General features: G+C 38.9%; 1 protein-coding gene and 1 pseudogene across 9 annotated transcripts in view; both read right to left on the minus strand.

Annotated features, from left to right (window-relative positions):
- Nucleotides 1-21,907, minus strand: part of LOC105306881 (T-cell surface glycoprotein CD1a-like) — a 134,594-nt gene extending 112,687 nt beyond the window's left edge. For 2 of the 9 annotated variants that reach the window (XM_023524424.1, XM_023524435.1), the window contains exons 1-2: nucleotides 21,746-21,828; nucleotides 14,775-14,818 (exon numbers count right to left, since the gene is read on the minus strand). In XM_023524424.1, coding sequence (XP_023380192.1) covers nucleotides 14,775-14,794 — 20 coding nt within the window. In that variant the 5' untranslated portion in view covers nucleotides 14,795-14,818; nucleotides 21,746-21,828. Of the gene's footprint in view, nucleotides 1-3,043; nucleotides 3,325-14,774; nucleotides 14,819-21,634 lie in introns of all 9 variants that reach the window. The other 7 variants (XM_023524428.1, XM_023524429.1, XM_023524430.1 and 4 more) reach the window with 6 other exon arrangements.
- LOC111732517 lies at nucleotides 19,993-20,111 on the minus strand (annotated as a pseudogene).
- Nucleotides 21,908-23,394: the final 1,487 nt, after the last annotated feature.

The raw sequence follows: 23,394 nt of genomic DNA on the forward strand, positions 1-23,394 counted from the left end.
GTATCCTTTCCTCTTTAAGCACCAGCCATCTCACCACAGACACACACAAGACAAAAAGAGTAGAGTATTTGACAAAAAGCAGAGTCCCCAAAGACACCTAATGACTAAGATGGTTTGCAACTCTGCCCTAAATGTGCCTTCCTTGCTTTGGTGTCTCTCCATGTGGTCAAGGTGCTGCGATGTGAGTATATCACCACCAAGTGTATTAGAGTGATCAAAGGTCACAGCATAAAGAGGGGAGGACAAAAGACAGCAGCATAATGTATCCTCACTCAGCAGGTTCCTCCCCCCATATCCATGTTCACATCTGCATGACAATAGCCCTTCCCCATCAATGAGGAATTCAGGGAATGTACCAAAAACACCAAAGACTCCACTTTATTCCATGACCACTACCACCACCACACTGCCTTAGCCAACAGAGTGTAAGGGAAAGAGTAATCGTTTTTGAGTCAGACAGACTTTGCTTCTTTAATCTGCTCTATTACTTATAGCAGTGAGACTGTGGACACGTTATTTATTTCAAAGTATTTACAGCAGGAGGGAGCCAGACAGGACTGCTTTCCTAGGAGGCAACTTTGCACATTGCAGAAATGCTCCCTAGACACAAGAAGTCCATATTCTGGGTGGAGTGGATGTCCTGGGGGGTCCATGACCTCTCCCTCACCTTCCCTCATCCCTGTTCTCTAGATTCCCCTAATAGACTAAAATCTTCCCTAATAATTATTTTTATCAGAAAAAAGAAAGAGGCCTAAATTATGGCAGTAGTCATTCTTCTGGCCTTCTAAATCTCTCTTCACACACACACACACATATGCACACACACCCTCCTTCCCACCCTTCCTCTGTTCCTCACTCCGTCTGCCAAAGCTTGCTCATGACAATACTAATCATATTTTTTTTGCTCTTTATCAAAGTTCTTTGCATGTACTTATGTTTGGAATACACATGTCATGCAGGGAAAACTTTCAAGGGCCTAGAAAGAATCCTTGGATCTAAAAGGAGAGGATAAAATGAACTCATTTCCAACTGATGTTAAACTTTACAAGACCTCTTTAAAATAAAACTAACTCAAGAAAAACCATCTCCCCTTTTGAGTAAAATTATTCTTCCCTTTCTTGCTTCCCCTTCAACTATAGTTTCTTTTACCAACAATCTTTTCCTCAGATAGGGTTTGTGAGTCACCTGGGAAGATATAGTGTGTAATCTCAAGGAATTACCAAAATGAGGAAAGCAATAAGTTATAAAAAGAGCTAGGAGTTACATCAGCATTTAGCTAATCCAATCTTTTCATTTTTCAAATGAAAATGGAATACATAGAGAGAAAATATCTAGTAATAAAAAATCTAAATTTCAGCTCTGGAATCCCAGAGAAGTTTTTCAGACATGAGTACAAAAAGGGTAAAGAAAGACTGGGAAAAAGAGAGGCCGTGGTAGAGAACATGGTTTTGCAATGAATGAATTAGGCACGTGACAAGGAATGGTCTTTGGTGTGCCTTGCGCCAGGGCACCTACTACCTCTATCAGGGAGGACACATCAGAATTCACTTAGCTAGAAGGATGACAGAAATTGAGTGGCAAGCAAAGCAAGGAAGCTTCCTGGCACCTCCTACATTGGGACTTTGCAGTGTAGTGCCACAATATGCTGGGAAGTGGTATGACTTCCCAACATTAAATATAATCAAATGAAAACACAACTCTCAAACTAAAGAGACATGAGCCTCTTCTCAAACCTCTTCTCTTCACAAGGATATGGCTCAATGTTGATCATCTTTACAAAAATGGCTTGTATTTCAATGCCAGCAACAAGCATGGAACTATTCTCCCCAAGAAATTGTATCTTCGAGTAACAGTCACTTAAGACCCACAAAGTCTTAATATTTACCTTAATTTAACAAAATAAATCCAAGACTGGAAGAAAAATGTATAGGTAATGCTAACAGATCTTGATATCAGAAGCAATCACCCATGTCCAGCATCTTTTCATGTAGCCAGTGACAAGCAGGCTGAGATTAAATGACATGTATGACAATTAATGGGTGAAAGCAATGGGGCAAGGGGAAACTCAGAGCTATAGGAAAATTCTGGGGAAAAGGGAAGCAAGGTTTAAAAGGGCTTAGTAAAGAGCTTCATCTTCACTCATCTATTCCTTCAACAAGTATTCATAAGCATTGACTATATACCAAGTACCAGAAAAACATCATTAACAGAACATAGTCTACACTCTCATGGAACTTATATTCAGTGATTAGACATAAACCAAAAATTCAAAATATAATGCAGCATGATTAAATGCTAAAGCAGGGACAAACGAGCCTGAGGAGAGGCTACTAACCCAGCCGGGGAGGGGGGAGGGGAAAGAGTCAGAAAAGGCTTCCCAGAATAAAGGAGACCAGAAGCCAAGGCAAATGTCAAGGTAAAAGGCATTATGGACAAATCTCCTTTCCTCTTTAGCTAATATCTTTTTTACTTTCATTTATGGCCAAGAAAAAAAGACAAATATACTAAGTTGGGCAGGTATACTAAAAAAAGACAAATATACAAGTTGGGCAGGTATAATTGAACAAAGAATTCCCTGCCCCATACATAAACACAACTGAAATATCTGCACATTGAGACATCTGAAGATGAGCATATTGGAGTGAGGAGGCATGGCAGGACGTGGGAATGACAGAGATGGGAGCAAGATATGAAGTCCGGCTCTCCCCATAGCCCCAGCGATCACAAAAACACTGAAGGGTCAATGTCCAAGCTCAACTGGGAAGACCAGAGGGGCAGAGGCTACAATCCAGTTGAGTGGCTGGTACACATTGAGGCTGAGCCCAGGGTCAGGGGCAGAAAAACAAGAGAAAGGATAGTTGCAGCTGACCAGCCACCATTACCAGGAAAACAAAGCCACAGATGCAGGAATCCATGCTTACCACCCTCCCATGGCCCACCTGGCATTACAACCCTCAGGGGCAGAAGCAACATTCCAGCCTAAGTGGTCCTTATTCATTGCAGTTGAACTCACTGGAAAGTACAGAGCCACAGATGCACTAACCTGCTTCTCCACACTCATTCCTCCCCAATCCATCTCGGCAGAGCCTGATAGAGGCAACTGTGACATCCAAGATAGTGTGCTGCAGCTGGTGGCTTCTGGGTGCAGGAAAGCGGTGCCAGGAACACAAAGGCCAGGAGATTCATCACCTGCCATATCCCACCATATGGGTGGTGCCCTGAGACCAAGAAGACTGAGTTGTAAAGAGGGCGCCCACCTCCTCAGGGAGTATAGGTCATTTTCCAAGGCTGGAGCAACATCACCCCACAGTGATCCTGGATGTCCTAAGAGTATAAGAGGAAACAAAAAGTTGTGCTATAGCACCACCTACTGGAAAACGAAAGAAAGATGGCTACATATCAACTGGCTAAACAGTGAAAAGAATTAAGTACATAAATAAAAAAAAATTTTTTTTAAAGATTTCAATCCCTCAAATGCCCAGAAAATAACCCATCAAGTACCATGAATAACCAAGACAACAGGATAGTTCAGAAAGAAAATTAAAAATCTCCAGAAAATAAACTTAAAGACATGGAAGAATGTGATTTAAATGTCAGAGAATTCACAATTACAGTTCTAGATCAAGAAAATTCAGAAAGGCAGTTTAATGAGCTCAAGAACAAAATAAATGAACAGAAGACATATTTTACCAAAGAGATTTAAAAAATAGTAACTCTGGATCTGAAGAAATCAATAAATGAGATGAAAAATATATTACAGAGCTATGGAAATAGAGCAGCAGACCAGAAGAAGAAAAGAATTAATGACATAGAAGATAGAAATCTAGAAATGATTCAAGTGGAAGAAGAGAGAAAATCCAGAGTAAAAATAAATGACTAACTCTATGAGAACTATCTAACTCCTTCAGAGAGAACTATATAAGAATAAGAATAATGGGTTACCGGAGAAGAGAGGGAGAAAGGAACAGTGAACCTATTCAAACAAATAATTGACAAGAATTTCCCAAACTTATAGAAAGAGCTGGACCCTTGAATCCAAGAAGTTAACAGAACACCTAATTATCTCAATGCAAAAAGACCTTCTCAAAGGCACTTTATATTAAGGCTGCTAAACGTTTAAAAAATAATTCTCAAAGCCACCAGGGATAAGAAGACAGTAATCTATAAAGGAAAACCCATTAGATTATATTTGGACTTCGCAGTAGAAACCTTATAAGCTAGGAGAGTGGAATCAAATATTCAAAATATTGAAAGATTGAGGAACTTTGGAAACATGGCGGAGTGAGAGACGTCCCCTTATCTATCCCCTTGAAACAACAATAAGCTGAACATCTAAAACTCAACAAAAAAACGGACCAAACTACACACCAGCACGTCTGAGCATGGGATCTGCGCATGAGAGCTACCACAGGTTAAAACCCCAGGTGTCAGGCGGTGGACTGGGAGAAACAAAGAAGCTGCCTCTTGCAGCCACCAGAGCTACCTGTAGGATGAGGGGGAGGAAAGAAGGAGCAGCAAGTTCCCTGAACAACCCTGCCTAGGAAAGCTGTGAGCTCCCTACAGCTGGTAGCAAGGCCCAGTCATCAGGACAAAAGGCAGAGAAGAGGAACGGCAGGAAAACAACAGTTGATTTTTACTAGCCCCGGTTGCAAGTGAGACTGAGCCGCAGCCCGTAACCCCCAACCAATAGGGCCCCTCCCCCCATAACCTCGGAGACCGAACACCATGGAGCCCCAGGAGATCTGAGCAAACGCTACCGAAACTGTTGCTAACACTGACAGGGACTGAATCTGAGGGTAGTGAGTATGATTAAAATCTACAAGAAAATAAAAAGGCATTTTTAAGGGTTTATATAAAGCAGGGATCCAAGAGGCTTAAATGCCACCTACTGGAAACCAAAAGAAAAGCACCTTCTTTGCACCAGGCTAAAGAGAGACCTTTATATAAGAAATCTTCTTTCTGGGAAAAAAGCAGAATACATTTCCATTAATGCCCAGGCAGAGAAACAGTCCATTAAACACCATTAACATCCAAGGTGACAAGGCATCTCAGAAAGAAAGAGGAAAATCTCCAGAAAATGAGCTTACAGACATAGAAATATACGACAAGTCACAGAGAATTCAGAATGGTACTTTTGAAAAAACTCAGTGAGTTCCAAAACGAGTCATATCAACGATTTCAGAAACTGCAAAAACAGCTAGATGATCAGAGAAAGGAGACTGAAACCCTCAACAAGAACCAACTAGAACTTCTGGAGATGAAGAACACACTTCAAGAGCTGAAAAATGAAATAGCAAGCTAGGGAAATAGAGTTGACCAAATGGAGGAAAGGATCAGTGATATCGAAGACAGAAACCCAGAAATTAATCAGAAGGAAAAAGAGAGAAACCAAAGAATGAAAAATAATGAAAGAGAAATAAAAGAACTAGCTGATACCATCAGGAGAGGAAACATAAGAATAATGGGCATTCTCAAAGGCGAGGAAAAGGAGCAGGGACTACAAAAGCATTTTCGGACAAAGGGTGAACAAGAATTTCCCAAATCTAAGGAATGAGCTGGAACTTGGAATTCAAGAAGTCAACAGAACACCCGATTTCCTCAACCCGAAAATGCCTTCACCAACACACATTGTATTAAAGTTATCAAAAATCAATGACAAAGACAGAATTCTCAGGGCAACCAGGGAAAAGAATACGGTAACGTATAAAGGAAAATCTATTAGATTATCATTGGACTTCTCAGTGCAGACCTTACAAGCCAGAAAGGAATGGAATCAAATATTTAAACTATTAAGTGAAAGGAACTACCAGCCTAGAATAATGTATCCAGCTAAGCTCTCCTTCAGATATGAAGGAGAAATTAAGACATTCTCAGAATTCTCCACTACGAGGCCTGCATTACAGGAAATTTGGAAAGGGGTAGGCTCAACTAAAACAAAATAACAACAACAACAACAACAACAAAAATCAGGAGTAAAGTGACTATCAGGAAAATAGAAGTGTAACCCTTACGAAGAACAGGGCATTATAAGCTTAAATAATAAGAAGAGAATTGCTATACCAAAATAGTAATGAATGTTCTACATACATAGGGACAAATTGAGATAATTACTGAAAAGGGGAAGATTCAAAACTCTAAATTCGCAAAGGGGAAAGGAGATAAGGCACACACAGAAGAAAATGGACAACTGCATATATATAACTACCTATTTCATATTTGTAATGGTAACCACACACCATAGAGTCAGAACTGAAGTATAAAACATAAAACAAGAAGAATCAGAGGTAAAACCCACAGAAGCCAACCAAAATAAAGAAAGAAGAAACACAAGGACAAAGCAGCAATGGAAACAACAAGCTACCAGAAAGCAAAAGATATAATGGCTATAAGAAGACCTCATATTTCAATAATCACCCTAAATGTAAATGGAATGAACTCACCAATAAAAAGGCACAGAGTTGCAGATTGGACCAAAAAACAAAACCCAACCATATGCTGCCTCCAGGAGGCAGCTCCAAAGACAACCATAGACTCAAAGTGAAAGTGTGGAAAACAATATTTCAAGCAAATGGCATTCAGAGAAAAGTAGGAGAGGCAGTACTAATATCGGACGAAATAGACTTCAAAATAAAAAAAGTAAAGAAAGATACTGAGGGACACTTCATGACGATAAAGGGAATCACGTACCAAGAAGATATAACACTTATTAATATCTATGCTCCCAATCAGAGAGCCCCGATAAATGTAAAGCAATTACTAACAGAACTAAAGGGAGAAACAGACCAAAACACTATTGTAGTAGGGGACCTAAATACCCCATTGTCGGATATGGACAGATCATCCAAACAGAAAATCAATAAAGAAATGACACATTAAATCAACTGGACATAACTGACATTTACAGAGCCTTCCATCCCAAAACAGCTGGTTATACATTCTTCTCTAGTGCACATGGAACATTCTCAAGAATCGACCACAGAAATAGCCTGAACCAATATAAGAGGGTTAAAATCATACCAACCATATTCACTGATCATAATGCTTTGAAACTAGAGATCAACTGCGAAAAGAAATCAGGAAGAACCACAAATACATGGAGATTAAACAATGTTACTGAAGAATAACTGGGTCAGGGAAGAAATAAAAAGAGAGATCAAAAGATACATAGAAATGAATAATAATGATAGTATAAAGTATCAAAACTTTTGGGACACAGTAAAAGCGGTAAAAAGAGGAAAGTTCATATCATTACAGGCTGATCCCCAAAAACAAAAACGAACCCAAATAAACAGCCTAACGCTTCATCTTAAAAAACTAGAAAAGGAAGAACAAATGAGGCCTAAAGTCAGCAAGAAATAATCAAAATTAGAGCAGAAATAAATGAAATTGAAAAAAAAAATAGAAAAAATAAATGCAGCAAAGAGCTGGTTCTTTGAGAAGGTTAATAAAATCAACAAACCTCTAGCTAGACTCACTAAAGAAAAAAGAGGAAGGACACAAATAAACAAAATCAGGGATGAAAGGGGAAATTACGACAGACATTGCAGAAATACAAAGGATCATGCAAAAATACTATGAAAAAGTATATAACATCAAATTAAATAACCTAGAAGAAATGGACCAGTACTTAGAAAAATACAATATTCCTAGATTGAATCAAGAAGAACTGGAAAATCTAATTAGACCGATCAGCAATATGGAAATTGAAACAATCAGTAAAAACCAACCAAAAAGTAAAAGTCCAGGACCAGACAGCTTCACCAGTGAATTCTACCAAACATTCAAAGAAGATTTAATATCTATTCTCCTCAAACTCTTCCAAAAAATTGAAGAAGAGGCAATACTTCCCAACTCATTTTATGAGGCCAATATTACCTTGATACCATAACCTGGTAAAGATAACACAAAAAAAGAAAACTACAGATCAATATCTCTCATGAACACAGATACAAAAATCCTAAATAAGATACTAGCGAAATGAATACAGCAACATATTAAAAAGATTATACACCATGATCAAGTGGGCTTCATCCCAGAGGCACAGGGATGGTTCAACATATGCAAATCAATTAATGTGATACACCATGTAAGCAAATTAAAAAATAAGAATCATTTAATCATCTCAATAGATGCAGAAAAAAGCCTTCGACAAGTACAGCAACTATTTATGACAAAAACACTTAATGAAATCAGTATAGAAGGATAGTACCTTAACATAATAAAGGCCATATACAACAATCAGCCAACATTATACTTAATGCTGAAAACATAAAAGCCTTTCCTCTAAGATCACGAACAAGGCAAGACTGTCCACTATTGCCACTTCTATTCAGTATAACATTAGAGGAACTACCGAGGGCAATCAAGCAAGAGAAAGATATAAAAGGCATCCAAATAGGAAATGAAGAAGTCAAACTGTCACTATTTATGACTGACATGATTCTCTACATATAAAACCCTAAAGACTCCACAGGAACACTACTAAAAACAATAAGCAAATACAGTAAAGTCTCTAGATACAAAATCAACATTCAAAAATCTATAGCATTCCTATATTCTAATAATGAATTGTCAGAAAAAGAAGTGGAAAAAAATAATTCCTTTTGCAATTGGGACAAAAAGAATAAAAAACCTAGTAGTAAATCTAACAAAACATGTGAAGGACCTACATAATGAAAACTATAAGACCCTATTAAAAGAAATTGAAGAAGATACAAAGAAATGGAAAGATATTCTGCGTTCTTGGATGGGAAGAATGAACATAGTTAAAATGACCTTATTACCTAAAGCATTATACAGATTTAATGCAACCTCCATCAAAATCCCATCGGCATATTTTAAAGAAATAGAACAAAAAATCATCAGATTTGTATGGAAGCACAAAAGACCCCGAATTGCCAAAGCCATCCTGAGAAAAAAGAATGAGGCTAGAGGTATCACTCTGCCCGACTTCCAATTATACTACAAAGTGACAGTATTCAAAACAGCATGGTATTGGCAGAAAAACAGACACATGGACCAGAAGAGAGAGTCCAGAAGTAAACCCATATTTACCTGGGCAAATGATTTTCGACAAAAAAGCCAAAAACATACAGTGGAGTAAGGAAAGCCTCATCAATAAATGGTGCTGGGAAAACTGGAAAGCCGCTTGCAAAAAAAATGAAACTAGACTGTTGTCTATTACCACACACCAAAATTAACTCAAAATGGATTAAGGACCTGATAATAAGACCTGAATTTATAAAATGCATAGAAGAAAACATAGGAGCTAAACTCAAGAACCTTGGACTTAAAGAGGATTTTATGAATTTGACCTCAAAGGCAAGAGAAGTAAAAGCAAAAGTAAATGAATGGGACTACGTCAAACTAAAAAGCTTCTGCTCAGCAAAAAAAAAAAAAAATAGTCAACGAGGTAAAGAGACAACTATCCGAATCGGAAAATATATTTGCAAGCAATTCCTCCGGTAAAGGCCTAATATCCAAAATATACAAAGAATTCATACGACTCAATAACAAACAAACGAACAAAAAAAACGATCCAATCAAAAAATGGGCAGACGACCTGAACAGACACTTCTCCCTAAAGGACATACAAATGACCAAGAAATATTTGAAAAGATGCTCAACATCACTAGCCATTAGAGAAATGCAAATCAAAACCACAATGAGATACCACCTCACACCTGTTAGAATAGCTATAATCAACAAGACAATTAATCACAAATGTTGGAGAGGATGTGGAGAAATAAGAACTCTCATACACTGCTGGTGGGACTGCAAATTGGTACAGCCACTATGGAAAACAGTATGGAGGTTCCCCAAAAAACTAAGAATTGCTCTATCACATGATCCAGCAATCCCTCTACTGGTTATTTACTCCAAAGACTGAAAACCCATATACAAAAGGTATTTGCACATTCATGTTCATAGCAGCATTATTCACAGTGGCCAGGATGTGGAAGCAACTGAATTGTCCTACAATAGATGATTGGTTAAAGAAGTTGTGGTACATATATACAATGGAATATTACTCAGCCTTAAGAAGAGATGAAATACTGCCATTTGCGACAACATTGATGGGCCTCAAGATAATCATGGTAAGCGAAATAAGCCAGACAGAAAAAGTTGAAAATCACATGATATCACTTTTTTGTGGAATATAAACCAAAAAGCAACAAATGAACAGGACAAACTAACAGAGACTCATGGACATGGACTATAGACTAGTGGTTACCAGAAGGTATGGAATGGAGGAAAGGGTAGGTAGGCGGTTAAAGGGAATCAAATACAGGGCAGGGCTGGGGGGGTGGTGAAGTGGTAAAGGGGAGTAAATATATGTTAGCTGAAGGAAACTGGACTTTGGGTGGTAAACACACAATAGAATATACAGATGTCAAATGATAATGTACACCTGAAAATTATATAATTGTATTAACCAATGTTACCCCAATAAACTTAATAAAAAAATATATTGAAAGAGAGAAATTACCAGCCAAGAATAATATAACCAACAAGGTTATCCTTTAGATATGGAAAAAAAATAATAATAAAATCTTTTCTAGACAGAAGCTGATGGAATTTACCACCATAAGTCCTGCACTGTAAGAAATGATGAAAAGGAGTTCTTCTACTGGAACAAAAAGACGAAGGGTACAAAACTGTAACTTCTGCAGTTTTGTACTATTTCATTCTTCACCTCTTTTATAAAAGAGGTGAAGAGGTAAAGAATGAAATAGACAGCTTAGGAAAACAGCTGACCAGATGAAGGAAAAGAATTAGTAATATCAAAGAAAGAAATTGGAAATGACGCAGATGGAAGAGGAGACAGATTTCATAGTAAAAAAGAAAAAAAAGAAAAAAAAAAGAACTCTACTGGAACGATTTGACACCATCAGAAAAAGCAAATGAGAATAATGGGCATACCAGAAGAATAAGAGGAGAAGGGAACCGAGATCCTATTCAAATAGCCGATGGGAATTTCCCAAACATATGGAAAGAACTGGATCCTCGAAACTAAGAAGCGAACAGAACACCTAATTATCTCAATCCAAAAAGGCCTTCTCCAAGACATATTATATTAAAACTGGTAAAAATTAACGACAAAAAAAAATTCTCAAGGCAACCAGGGAAGACAGTAACTTATAAAGGAAAACTCATTAGATAATCATCAGACTTCTCAGCGCACACCTTACAAGCAAAAAGGAGTGGAACCAAATATTCAAACTACTGAAAGACAGTAATTACCAGCCGAGAAAGTCATACATGACAAGCCCTCAGCTAATATATTTAACGGTGAAACTAAAAACCTTCCAAGATCAAGAACAATACAAGGCTGTCCACTACCATTACTCTTATTCAATATAGTATTGGAGGTCCTAGGTAGAACAATCATGCAAGATAAAGAAATAAAAGGCATCCAAGTTGGGAATGAAGAAGTCCAACTGTCACTTTTTGCAGATTACATGATTCTCTATGTAGAAAACCCTAAAGACTCCACCCAAAAAAAAAAAAAAAAACTATTAGAAACAATAAATAAATAATGTTGCAAAATACAAAATCAACATACAAGAATCCATCAACGTACAATGAATTTTCAGACAAAGAAATAAAAAATTTCTTTTGCAATTGCAAAAAAAAAAAAAAAAAGGAATAAATTACCTAAAAATAAACCTAACAAAGCATGTAAAGGACCAAGACACTGAAAACTATAAGGTATTATTAAAAGAATTGAAGAAGACACAAAGAAATGGAAAGATATTCAGTGTACATGGATTGGAAGAATCCACATAGTTAAAATGAATTTATTACCTAAAGCATTATACAGATTGAATGCAATCTCCATCAAAACCTCAACAGCAATTTTTAAAGAAATAGAATCAGATTTGTACAAAATCACAAAAGACCCTGAAGAGCCAAAGCAATCCGGAGAAAAAAGGACAAGTCTAGTTGTATCACTCTGTCTGACTTCAAATTATACTACAAAGAGACAATAATCAGAACAGCATGGTATTGGCAGAAAAACAGACAAGCAGACCAGTGGAACAGAATTGAGAACCCAGAAATAAACCCCTGTATTTATGGGCAAATAATTTTCAACAAAGGAGCCAAAGACATACAATGGAGGAAGGAAAGCCTCATCTATAAATGGTGCTGGGAAAACTGGAACGCTCCATGCAAAAGAATGAAACTAGACTGCTATCTGTCACCATACGACTCAATAACAAACAAAAATTGGCTCAAAATGGATCAAAGACTTAAATATAAGACCCAAAACAATAAACTGCACAGAAGAAAACATAGGTACTAAACTCATAGACCTTGGATTTAGAGAAGATTTTATGAATTTGACTTCAAAGACAAGAGAGATAAAAGCAAAAATAAACGAATGAGACTATATCAAACTAAAAAGCCTCTGCACAGCAAAAGAAACCATCGGCGAAACAAAGAGGCAACCAACCTAATGGGAGAAGATATTTGCAAACAACGCCTTTGATAGGGGGCTAGTATCAAAAATATACAAAGAACTTATACAACTCAATAATAAAAAACAATCCAATTAACCCATTTCCCGTTTGCCCAGAGAATACTCGCCAGTAGCACTTGCAGCTGAAGAATTTACCCCAAGATAACTTGCTGATTACAGTCCTAAACTTACCCCCAAAGTTTGCCACAAAATATCTCACTTTGATTATTATTTCCGCATCACTCTACTACATCGATAGTCTTTGGAAACAAATGACATCATTCTATTTATAGCATTCTCTTTTTAGTAGTGGTATTTCTGTTTACAAAATATAGTAATTCTCAGTCGCTGAAAATGTCAAATCCTAGAAAACGCAGCATCCCTACGTGTGATGTTAACATTGTTCTCGAACAGCTGTTATCCAAAAATTCATTGATAAGTCAGATTTATGTATAATTTGTTACATGAGGATTAGAGACAAGATCTATTTAGAAATAACTCCAAGAACAGTTTTTATATTTTATTTTCACATTGAAAACCAGTCAGATTTGCTTCAGCCTCAAACAGCACGTTATGTAAAATTAACACTGGCAGCGAGCTGCACCTTATTTTTTAAACGGGAAATGGGTTAAATAATACACAGAGAACCTGAACAGAAACTACTCCCAAGAAGACATAAAAATGGCTAATAGACACATGAAAAGATGCTCAATTTCACTAGCTATTAGGAAAATACAAATCAAAACCACAATGAGATATTGCTTCCAATCTGTGAGAATGGCTATCATCAACAAGACAAGTAACAACAAGTGTTGGAGAGGTTGTGGGGAAGAGGAAACATCTGTGCACTGCTGGTAGGAATGAAAATTGGTGCAGCCTCTATAGAAAACAGTATCAAGATTCCTCAAAGAATAAAGCTACCATATGACCCAGAAATCCCGTTTTTGGTATCTACCCCAAACAATTGGAAACACTTATCTGTAAAAACATAAGTATCCCTAAGTTCACTGCATGGTTATTCATGGTGGCCAAGACATGGAAACAACTTAAGTGTCCTCTGATGGATGACTGATTAGATAAAGAAGATGTGGTGTATACATACAATGGAATACACTCAGGCATAAGAAAGGATGACATTTGTGACAGCATGGATGGATCTTGAGAGTATCATTCTAAGCAAAATAAGTCAGACAGAAAAGGACAAGAACCAGTTGATTTCACTCATATGTGGCATATAAACTAGAAAGCAACAAATAAACAAAACAAACAACTCATAGACACATACAACAGTATGGTGGTTACCAGAGGAAAAGGGGGTGGGAGAAGGTGGAAGAGATAAAGGGGATCAAGTATCAGGTGAAGGAAAGAGACTAGACTCTGGGTATAAAGCACACAATGCAATATACGAATGGTTATAGAATTGTACACTTGAAATTTATGTTATTAACCACAGTCACCCCAATAAAATTAAAAAAGAGGATTTCGAGTAAAAGAACAAGATGTCGAGACAAGCTAAGACCATGATACTATCATCATAAATAAGAGTACCTGCAGATACAAAAACAGAGGAGGGAGCGCATAACTGAACAAGTGATGCAGTGACATCTGGACCTAGTAGTGCAGGTTGAGTCAAAAACAGTAGTAGGTGGATGTGGAGAGTAGATACTGACAGAAGGATATTCATAGCTGACCAATTTCTTCACCTCACACAGAACTGCCTCCTAGAGTCCATCTTTCGAATTGGCCCCATTTTCTTCCTTGTAAACTAGCCAACATCTGAAGAGCATGCTGATTTTCCTTCTTGATGGCCTAAGAAAGTATTTGCAATATCTTCTTTGATATTTGTCAGGTTGCCTTCTCCCTAAAAGATGGCAGAAAACTATGTGTTCTCTCATACACAATGAGATCTGAGCCAAATGAAAACTGTCCCTGTCACTACATGTATAGTTTCTCCAGCGCTGAATGAGGGTGGAGTTGTAAATTCAGCACATTTATAGGCATTTTCACAAATGAGAACTCTGGTGCTAGATGAAATGAAAGCTCTGAAAGAAGCTTTGCCACACTGAACATATATATGGGATTTCTCCTTCAAGTGGATTCTCTTAAGGCTGAGAAAGGAGCATGCCAGCTGAAGCTCTTCCCAAACACACTGTGTATACAGACCCATTCCCTTGGGAATTCTTCTTAGGGACAATCATATCTTAAAGAAAATCACTGAAATACTTTTCTTGGTAAGATGCCTTCTTTCTCTTTCATTGCCTTTCTCTTGATGAAATTTTTCCAGTTTGAATGCTGTATAGCATGTACTGACCTTTCTTGTAGTGTTTCCATGTGCTCTGATACCCTGGGAATATCCTGAGTAAAAAAATATTAAAAATAACATGCCTCAAATATAAGCTATTGCTATGGGAATCAAACATTCTTCTGAAGAATTCAAAACAAAGCAAGAAAACCAAAATGAGGTATAGTCAACTTTCACTTCTGCATGTCACTGTCTACTTCCAGCTATCAACATCCACATTTTTTTTTTTGAAGGAAGCATGGTACTTGCTGTATTGCATATTTCATGCTTTGAAGACAATCGTAAGCAGATTCTGGAAGTTCTTTGAAAATACAACTAAGAATATTTTGAAAGCTAGGCTGAGATGAGACTTTAACATGAGATATTAACCTTTTCTACTGAAGCACATGTACCAGAATATCAATCAAATGACACATCTTAGACTTCCGAAATCTCTTGCTCCTGTGGTTTTGTTTGAAACAAAAGTAAATGATTATGCTGAAGTTTACATATTATAAATCAAAATAAAACTGCCTTCAGTTTAAGATGTCAATTTAATAAACCATATTCAAATTTGGTTGTTTTTATGGGTTTCAAGCTGGATGTGTATAAAAGCAAATACAAATATTCTGAAAGTTTAATCTTTTCCAGTCTTATTTTGCCTAGCATAACTTATTCTTCATTCCCACTGCCACCACGTGACCCTACTTAGTACTCCAATTAGATACACACTATCCACTTTTAACTATCAAATGAAGTAAGACTAAGCTTGGGCCATAACCTGCTCATACATTCACTATCTTTCTTACTCTCTTACACACAGGTACACTCACCCATCACTCACTCATGTCAGGCCTACTGTTATGATAACCAAGAGTCACCAGTCTCGGATGTGTATGTACAGTGGAGGGGCAAACAATGTGGGAAAATCTACAAAGAGATAATCAAGTTGAGTGCATTGAGCATGGTACCAGAACCTGGGGATACAAAGATGAGTAAAATTAGATCATTTTACTGAAGAGGAAACAGGCTCAATGAGTTGTGACTGGCCCAAGGGCATACAGCCAACAAGAGGCAGAGCTGGAATTCAAACCTGGGCCTACCGACTCCGAGGCCTGTACTCCTCAGTACCACAGGAATAGCCCTTCATACGACCACTTTCAAAGGATCTACAATGGAGGAGGTAGATAGAATCAGTAAGTATGGCAATGTGTTCTGTTTTGATAGGACTGGGACACGAGGGAGGAAACTCATCTATGCTGGGCAGGGAGGAGAGCTGTTAAAGCTTCTTGGAAGATATAATCCTCTAGCTGAGTTATGAAAGACTAGCAACTGTAGAAAGGCAAAGATTGTGAGAAAAGTCATTCTAAGCAAAGAGAGCATGGAGAAAAATAAAATAGAAATATAGCCAAATGTATACATATAAAGCAGTAATATAAATGTAAATAAAACAGTAATATACTCAAATTTTTTATTTCTGGATCACCAAGTGTGGAAGGGTATTGTAGAAGGTAAAGATGTAGAGATAAACAAGAGTCAGAGTTGGGAGGGGTGGCGGGGAGGGAGAAGGAGGTACCTGAGAGGCTAACTAAGGAGTTTTAAGTAGAAGATGCAGTCCGATTTGCAGTTAGTACCAATCACTCTGGTAGCAGTAAACTGGATGCCTTGGATGGTAAGACTGGAGTCAAGGAGACCAGATGGAAATAAAGTCAATAGTTTAGATGAGACATGATCTATGTCAGAATTAAGGTAATAACATAAAATTCATTCTGCTATGAATCAACAGGAACCAGGGGTAGAGATCAGGGTGGAAGATGTAGATTTGGGAGTCAGTAATACATAAATAGTAAGGGAGAGGCAACTTTACCCCAAAAGAGCGTACACAGTGAGAAGATTAGACAGAATCCTGAAAAACCAGCATCTGATGGATTGGCAATACCCAAGGTGGTCCAAGAAGAAATGGTGAGTGAAAGGAGGAGAACCAAGAACTAATCAGAAAAGTCTCGTGAAGGAAGTAATGAACAGTGTCAAATCCTGCAAGACGTCTAGTAAGATGGGACTGAGCGTCCACTGAATTTAGCAAATTTGATTTAATTGCATGTAAACTTTATCAGAGCAGTTTGTGTAAAATAGTAGGGCAATGAGCCTGATTACAGTAGGTAGAAGATGTTAAAGAAAGCAGATGTTTAAGAATCTTGACTTTTAATGTGTGGCTACAAAAAGGTAAAAGAGAGATGAGGTGATAAACAACTAATTCAAGGCCTGCTGCCAGCAGACACTCAAGTATGATAGATGGTGGGAATTGCTTTTACGTCTTAGCTATCACCTAAGCCTGCTGTGCTGCCTGTGGCAATTCTTGAGCAGTGCAACTGCCACTTCCCCATTGTCTCTGGGGTAGTGATTCTGGCCAAACTCTGGAGCTCACCAAGCAGAAACACAGCTGATGCTACAGCCCATAATGGTACAGGTCCCACAGCCTTCTAGAAGCTCACAGAATTAGCCACTTCCAGGTAACAGAATGCCTGAGATTCTAGCAGAGGGTCTTAGAACTGAGATTCCTCAGAGTAGGGAGTATTCCCAGCCCCAAATAGAATGATCTCCCCATTTAAGAATGAGAAATCCCCAGTGAGGACCAAATGAGGCCAGCTTCATCTTCTAAGCTGGCTGTTTAATTTTATGGCTCAGATCAGTTTCCTGGTTGTGCCTCTAGAAAATACTTTTTGCCAGATTCAAGGAAGAACAGAGAAACACAACCGAATCTACAGGAAAAAAACTATCACATACATGTGAATGAACATATGAGTGAATTAAATTCACTCCTCACAATCTGCAGAAAGGACAAAAATGTTTTAATAGTATATTTGACTACTGGTGCATTAGAGAGAATGGCAGAGAGAATCCATAGGAAGTTTTGTCTCTTTAATGTGCTCCTTGCCTAACCAGGCCCATCCTTCCTACAAAAGGGCATGGTGGGAAGGTGAACCCATGTTAACAGAGGAACAGAGAAGTCAGTCTAAAAGTGCACCCAGGGCGACAAATGACTACTCACCCTCAATACATGAGCGTTGACCATAGCTCTTTAGACTTATGAACTTTTGCTTAGCTACAATTTAATGAAGTATTCTTAAATACATCACTCTGAACTCTTCTAGATTGTAGATTATTCTCAGTTATGAACTATATCTTATTCACCTCTATGCCATACACACAGTGGCTTATACATAATAGGTGCTCTATAAATGGTTTTAAAAATCCTTTCATTCGACAAATGAGTGTTTTCTATATACCATGTTCTAGGAACTAAGGAAACAGATTAGGACCATATTATCATGCAGCTTATTTTCTAGTTTGAGAAACAGACAATAAGAAAATAAACAAATATACTACACAAAGCCACGCTAATAAGACCAGCAGACTTAGGAGTTTTACTTAGTACATAGAAATAGACACAGAAAGGCAGCCAAAAAGGGAAGACAAAGCAGCAGAAACCACAGAGAACAGAACAGAGATCTAGGAATATTGGAGTCAAGCAATTTAACAGATACAGAGTTCAAAACACTGGTTATGAAGATGCTCGATGGATTTAGGGGAAGTGTGGATTAATTCAGTGAGAACTTTAACATGAAAAACATGAAAATGGAAATGAAAATTATAAAAGGGAACCAGTCAGAAATGAATAACATATTATCTGAGATGAAGAGGATATTAGAGGGAATAAACAGAGTGGCTAAAGAAGAGGTTCAGACCATCGATATAGAGGATGGGGAAGACAAGGACAATCAATCAGAACAGCAAGAAAAAAGAAGCCAAGACTATAATAATAATTTAAGGAGCCTATAGGACACAAATCACTGTAAAATTATTTGTGTCATAGGGGTACTTGAAGGAGAACAAGAAGTTGAAGAGCTATTTGAAGAAATAATGATGGAGAACTTCCCTAACCTGCTGAAGGAAATAGACATACAAGCCCAGAAAGCTCAGAGAGTCCCAAAAAAGATGAACCTAAAAAGGCTCATACCAAGACACATTATAATTAAAACACCAGAGGTTAAATACAAAGAGAGACTCTTAAAAGCAGCAAGAGAAAAGCAGTTAGTTACCTACAAGAAAGCACCCATAAGACTGGCAGATGATTGCTCAAAAGAAAGTATGTAGGACAGAAGGACTTCGCACAAAATATTCAACTTGATGAAAACCCAAGATCTACAACCAAAAATACTTCATCCAGAAAAGCTATCACTTAGAGTTGAAGAACAGATAAAGAGCTTCCCAGACAAAAATAAGCTAAAGGAATTTATCAACACCAAGTCTGTATTACAGAAAATGTTGGAGGGACTTCTTTAAGAAAAAAACATGTATCAAAAACAGGAATAAAGAATGGTAATAACTACATTCCTATCAACAAATACCTCAGATGGAAAAGAATTAAGTGCTCCAATCAAAAGAAAGGGTGGCTGAATGGATAAGAAAACATGACCCCTACATATGCTGCTTACAAGAGACACACACAGACTAAAAGGATAGGGATGGAAAAAGATATCGCCTGGATAGACCTACAGGGTATTATGCTGAATGAAAGAAGTCAGAGAAAGACAACTATCACATGATTTTACATACATGTAGAATCTAAAAAACAAAATAAACAACAACAAAAAATACAGAAATAAACTCAAAGATACAGAGAGTATTTTGAGGGCTACTAGACAGGAGGCGGATTGGAGGACAGCGAAAAAGGGCAAAGGGATTAAGAAATACAAATGGATAGCTACAAAATAGACATGGAGATATAAAGTGTAGCATAAGGAAAATAGTTAACAATGTAATAAACATGTAAGGGAGGAAAGAAGTACTAGATTTAGTGGGGTGATCACTTTGCGAGTTACATAGACCTCTAATCACTATGCTGTATAACTGAAACTAATATATTATTGTATGCCAACTATAATTGAATAAAACTCATTGAATTGTACAATGTAAATAAGAGCAACTCATTGTCTATTATATTTCAATAAAGCTGGGAAAAAAACCTGAATAAGCACGGTTATTAAATTATTTATTCTTTGGAAATTCACACACACACACACACACACACACACACACACACACACACAAACACACTGCATTGCTGCCAATAAGAACAGAACCTTTTAGAACAGACTGAACAAAAAAAAATTCTCAATTAACAGTTCAAAAATATCTCCTGTTCTAGCCTCATCAATCCACTAAGGCATGCTTTTTTTTTTTTAACCACCTACAACACCTGGTATTCCTAAGTGGTCTCCCATCCAAGTACTAACCAGGCCCGACTCTGCTTAGTTTCTAAGATCAGACGAGATCAGGCACGTTCAGGGTAGCATGGCTGTAGACTTTTTTTTAATGCGAGGGAATATCTGTTCCATTAATACAGGATTCTACTTCCCAACACATATGAATGGGTCATTTCTGACTACTGTCTCCATGAGATTAACTTCTCAGACTCAGAGTTCTTGCACCACTAAATAGGCAGCAGCAGAAGTAAATCAATTTGGATGCAAGGATTCCATAATTGTGCAGCATTGAGCATGAAAGATATGTGAGTGATTCTAGTACAAGCAACGTGCACAAAACTGAGAGAATGCAGTTAATAGATATTTCTCACATAAAGATGAAGGTCAGGCATGGAGTATTCTCTATTTGTAAATCCCCTAGGGAAATGCCTGTTCCTGACACTGTTCCTGGTGTCAGGGTGACAAAACAGCAAGATACAAAACAAAGAGCTTGGGTCAGAAAAAGGAGAGAATGGAGTTTGAGAATGGGAAGAAGAGCATGGAACAAAGGGAGACACGAAGAGGCAAAACACTTTGGAATAAACTGAGGGATGGGAATGAGCAGAGGAACACACGGGAATTCTGCAGAAGAGCCTGGTGCCATCCTGCACTTGTTGCTTATCTGTATGTTTGTCCTCACTGACTGGAGCCACAACATCTAGGTTGTTTGGGGCTAGTGTATCCCCAGCAGAGTCCACAGAGCCCTAAACAGTTGGTGAACTGCTCATAGTCAGCACTAAACAGTTTGTGGAGGTACAAGAAGAAAAGATTTGCTCTTGCTTCCTCTTCTTTCACCATATATCTCCTGACCTCTATAAAATCTAGTTTAGCTGTTTCTTTTTTTTCTCTCCAGTTTCTTTCATTTCTCCCGCTCTGTCCTATAAATCAAGGCAGGTTTGGGCCCTCTATAGGATTACCAAACTATGGAGGTCAGAGACAAAGTGACTGGACCAAGAGTGGCCTAGCCACCTATGGTTAAGGGTGGTCCATCAAAGAAGTGGAACCAGAAAAGAGGCAATGATCAGAAAAGAAAAAACTGAGATTCAAGGCTGCTGAAGTGGGAGACTCAGATCTGCTTGAGCCTACGAACATTTGCTGTGGGATCCTTTTCCTGGGGTCCTTGGAATGACTCATGGGCCAGGATGTTAAAGGGGCTCTGTCGAGGGCTGCGACAAGACAAGGTACTCACGAGGAAAAGAGGGATGGAGGAGGAATCAAGGACCGGCTGCAAGGCAGCCGAGAAGGGGAACTTAAGACTAGTCCGAGCCAACTAGGAATAATAAAGAAAGGTCTGTAGATAACAAGGGATTTTATAAGGAGGGAAGCCTAAGGTATGGAACCAAATGAAGGTCCTTGAAGGAGAGACACAAAGAACGAAGTCTCACCGGAAACAGAAATGGCAGAACAACGCCACATCCACGCAGGTGCCTCACACCTGACTCTCCTGTGCAAGGGACTTCTCGCACAAGCCAGACTTACTGACCTCAAAGCTTTGTCTTGAAAAGTCTGGACCGCAACCTCCGAAACTACAACACCCACGGTGCCCCACGCGCAAGCCGAGATACCCAGTCTCCCCATTCCCACCAGCCAATAAACTTCCCCAATTTCCTCTGCTGCGGAAAGGCCACGAGGAGGGGGGCACTTCCGTGACTCGTTCAGTTTGACCCTCGGGGACTCCAAAGGCGCGATGCTTACAGCAAGACCGTACGGCGTTGGTCCTAGGCATAGGAAAGGATCTTCATGGCACGGCTTCCACTGACGGAACGCGGGCTGCAAAGTCAACCCACTCCTTTCAGGGCCCTCCCCCTCCTCTTCTGCGGGGGGCTGCGGACCTGCGGCGCGTGCGCACTGCTCCGCTTCTGACGTAGCGGGTCGCGGATCTGTGGCGCATGCGCACTTCCCCTACTGTCGGGGTGGGCCTCATAACCGTGGCACTTGCACCTTTTCCCACATTCTCCGGGACCTTGGACTTGGAACACGTGTGCACCTTGAGAAAACCCGGACAGCTGTCACGGGGTTCTGTTTCCATTGCTATGTTCGAGGCATCGTATTTTGGATAAGGCTGTCCTTTTAACAAACCAGCTGTGGAGTAATTGGGCAAGTCACTTAAACATTGGGAGTTCGACCTCCTCATCTGTGAAACCGGGATGACACCTGAGTTGCGGCCGGCCCCCTCAAGCTGCTGAGAGGATTGTGTAGAAACGGTATTGCTGGTACCCACAAGGGGGCAGCAGTTTCCAGACCGAGCAGCCTCCCTAACTAAACACTGTGCCCCAGAGGAACAAAAGGCTGACCTGGGCATTGGTCCAGCATCCTAATGAAGTGAGGGCAGGATCTGGAAACAGGACAGCATTTCTGGAATCAGCTGGAAAGAGACAGGGAAAGAGAATCTTCGTTGGCTTTTTCCTCTATCAGCAATTCCTGATAGTTCTCTTCCTAAATATCTTACAATCCGACCACTTTTCTCCATCCCTGCTGTCATTCACAGATAATCATTATTTCTTGCTAAAATGGATTCCCTGTCTCCGGTCCTCACCCTACTCCCTGTTAGGTCATTCTACAATGCAAATTTTATCATTAAAGCATATGGCTTCCCTTTGCCCCAAGAATAAAGTACAAACACCCTAAGGCTTCCATGGCCTGGCCTCTTCCAACTCCTCCAGCCTTCTCTCACTCTGTGTTCCAACTATCTTTAAATACTATCAGTTCCTTCACCACACTAGGCTGTCTCTTACCTCAAGGGCTCTTCGCAGATATAAACAATTTCATGAACACTCTGAACTCTACTCAACACAATCTTGACATGGTTTTAACCAGTGTCTTCCACCATACTCTGTCAGTTCTCCCTTTCCAGCTCTGACAGATTCTTTAGCTTTCTGTTAACTTAGTTATTAAAAGTACAGACTAGGGTAGTCCACTTTAAAACTTCAATCTCATGTCAAATTTTAAACTCCTCGCTCAGTACCAGCCAGCCTTCGGCAGCGGGACTTGGTTTGGGGGAATTAGTACATTCTGTTCTTTAATAGAAAGATCTCTCTCCCTATTTGAACTACTTTTTGAGTTGGGACCTGGAGGAAGAGTTGAGAGAAGAAGGGCAAAAAGCCCTTTTAATAGCTGGTTATATAATTGCAGTCGTCTGTTGGTTCTCTGCCTCAGGCTAAGCTAACTGATCATGGATACCTTCCATATGGAAGGTGCCCAAATGTTAACTCTTATGAGCACATGGGTTGGTGTCCTTGGAACTCTCCCCATTGTATAATCCTCTGGTGGGAAATCTGCTCCAGCTTAACTATTTCCACAAGCCCTCAGGTCCTGCCCTTGGCAGTATAACTAAACTCTCTTGG

Source organism: Pteropus vampyrus, unplaced genomic scaffold (assembly GCF_000151845.1).
Source record: "Pteropus vampyrus isolate Shadow unplaced genomic scaffold, Pvam_2.0 Scaffold463, whole genome shotgun sequence".
Taxonomy (NCBI): Eukaryota; Metazoa; Chordata; class Mammalia; order Chiroptera; family Pteropodidae; genus Pteropus; species Pteropus vampyrus.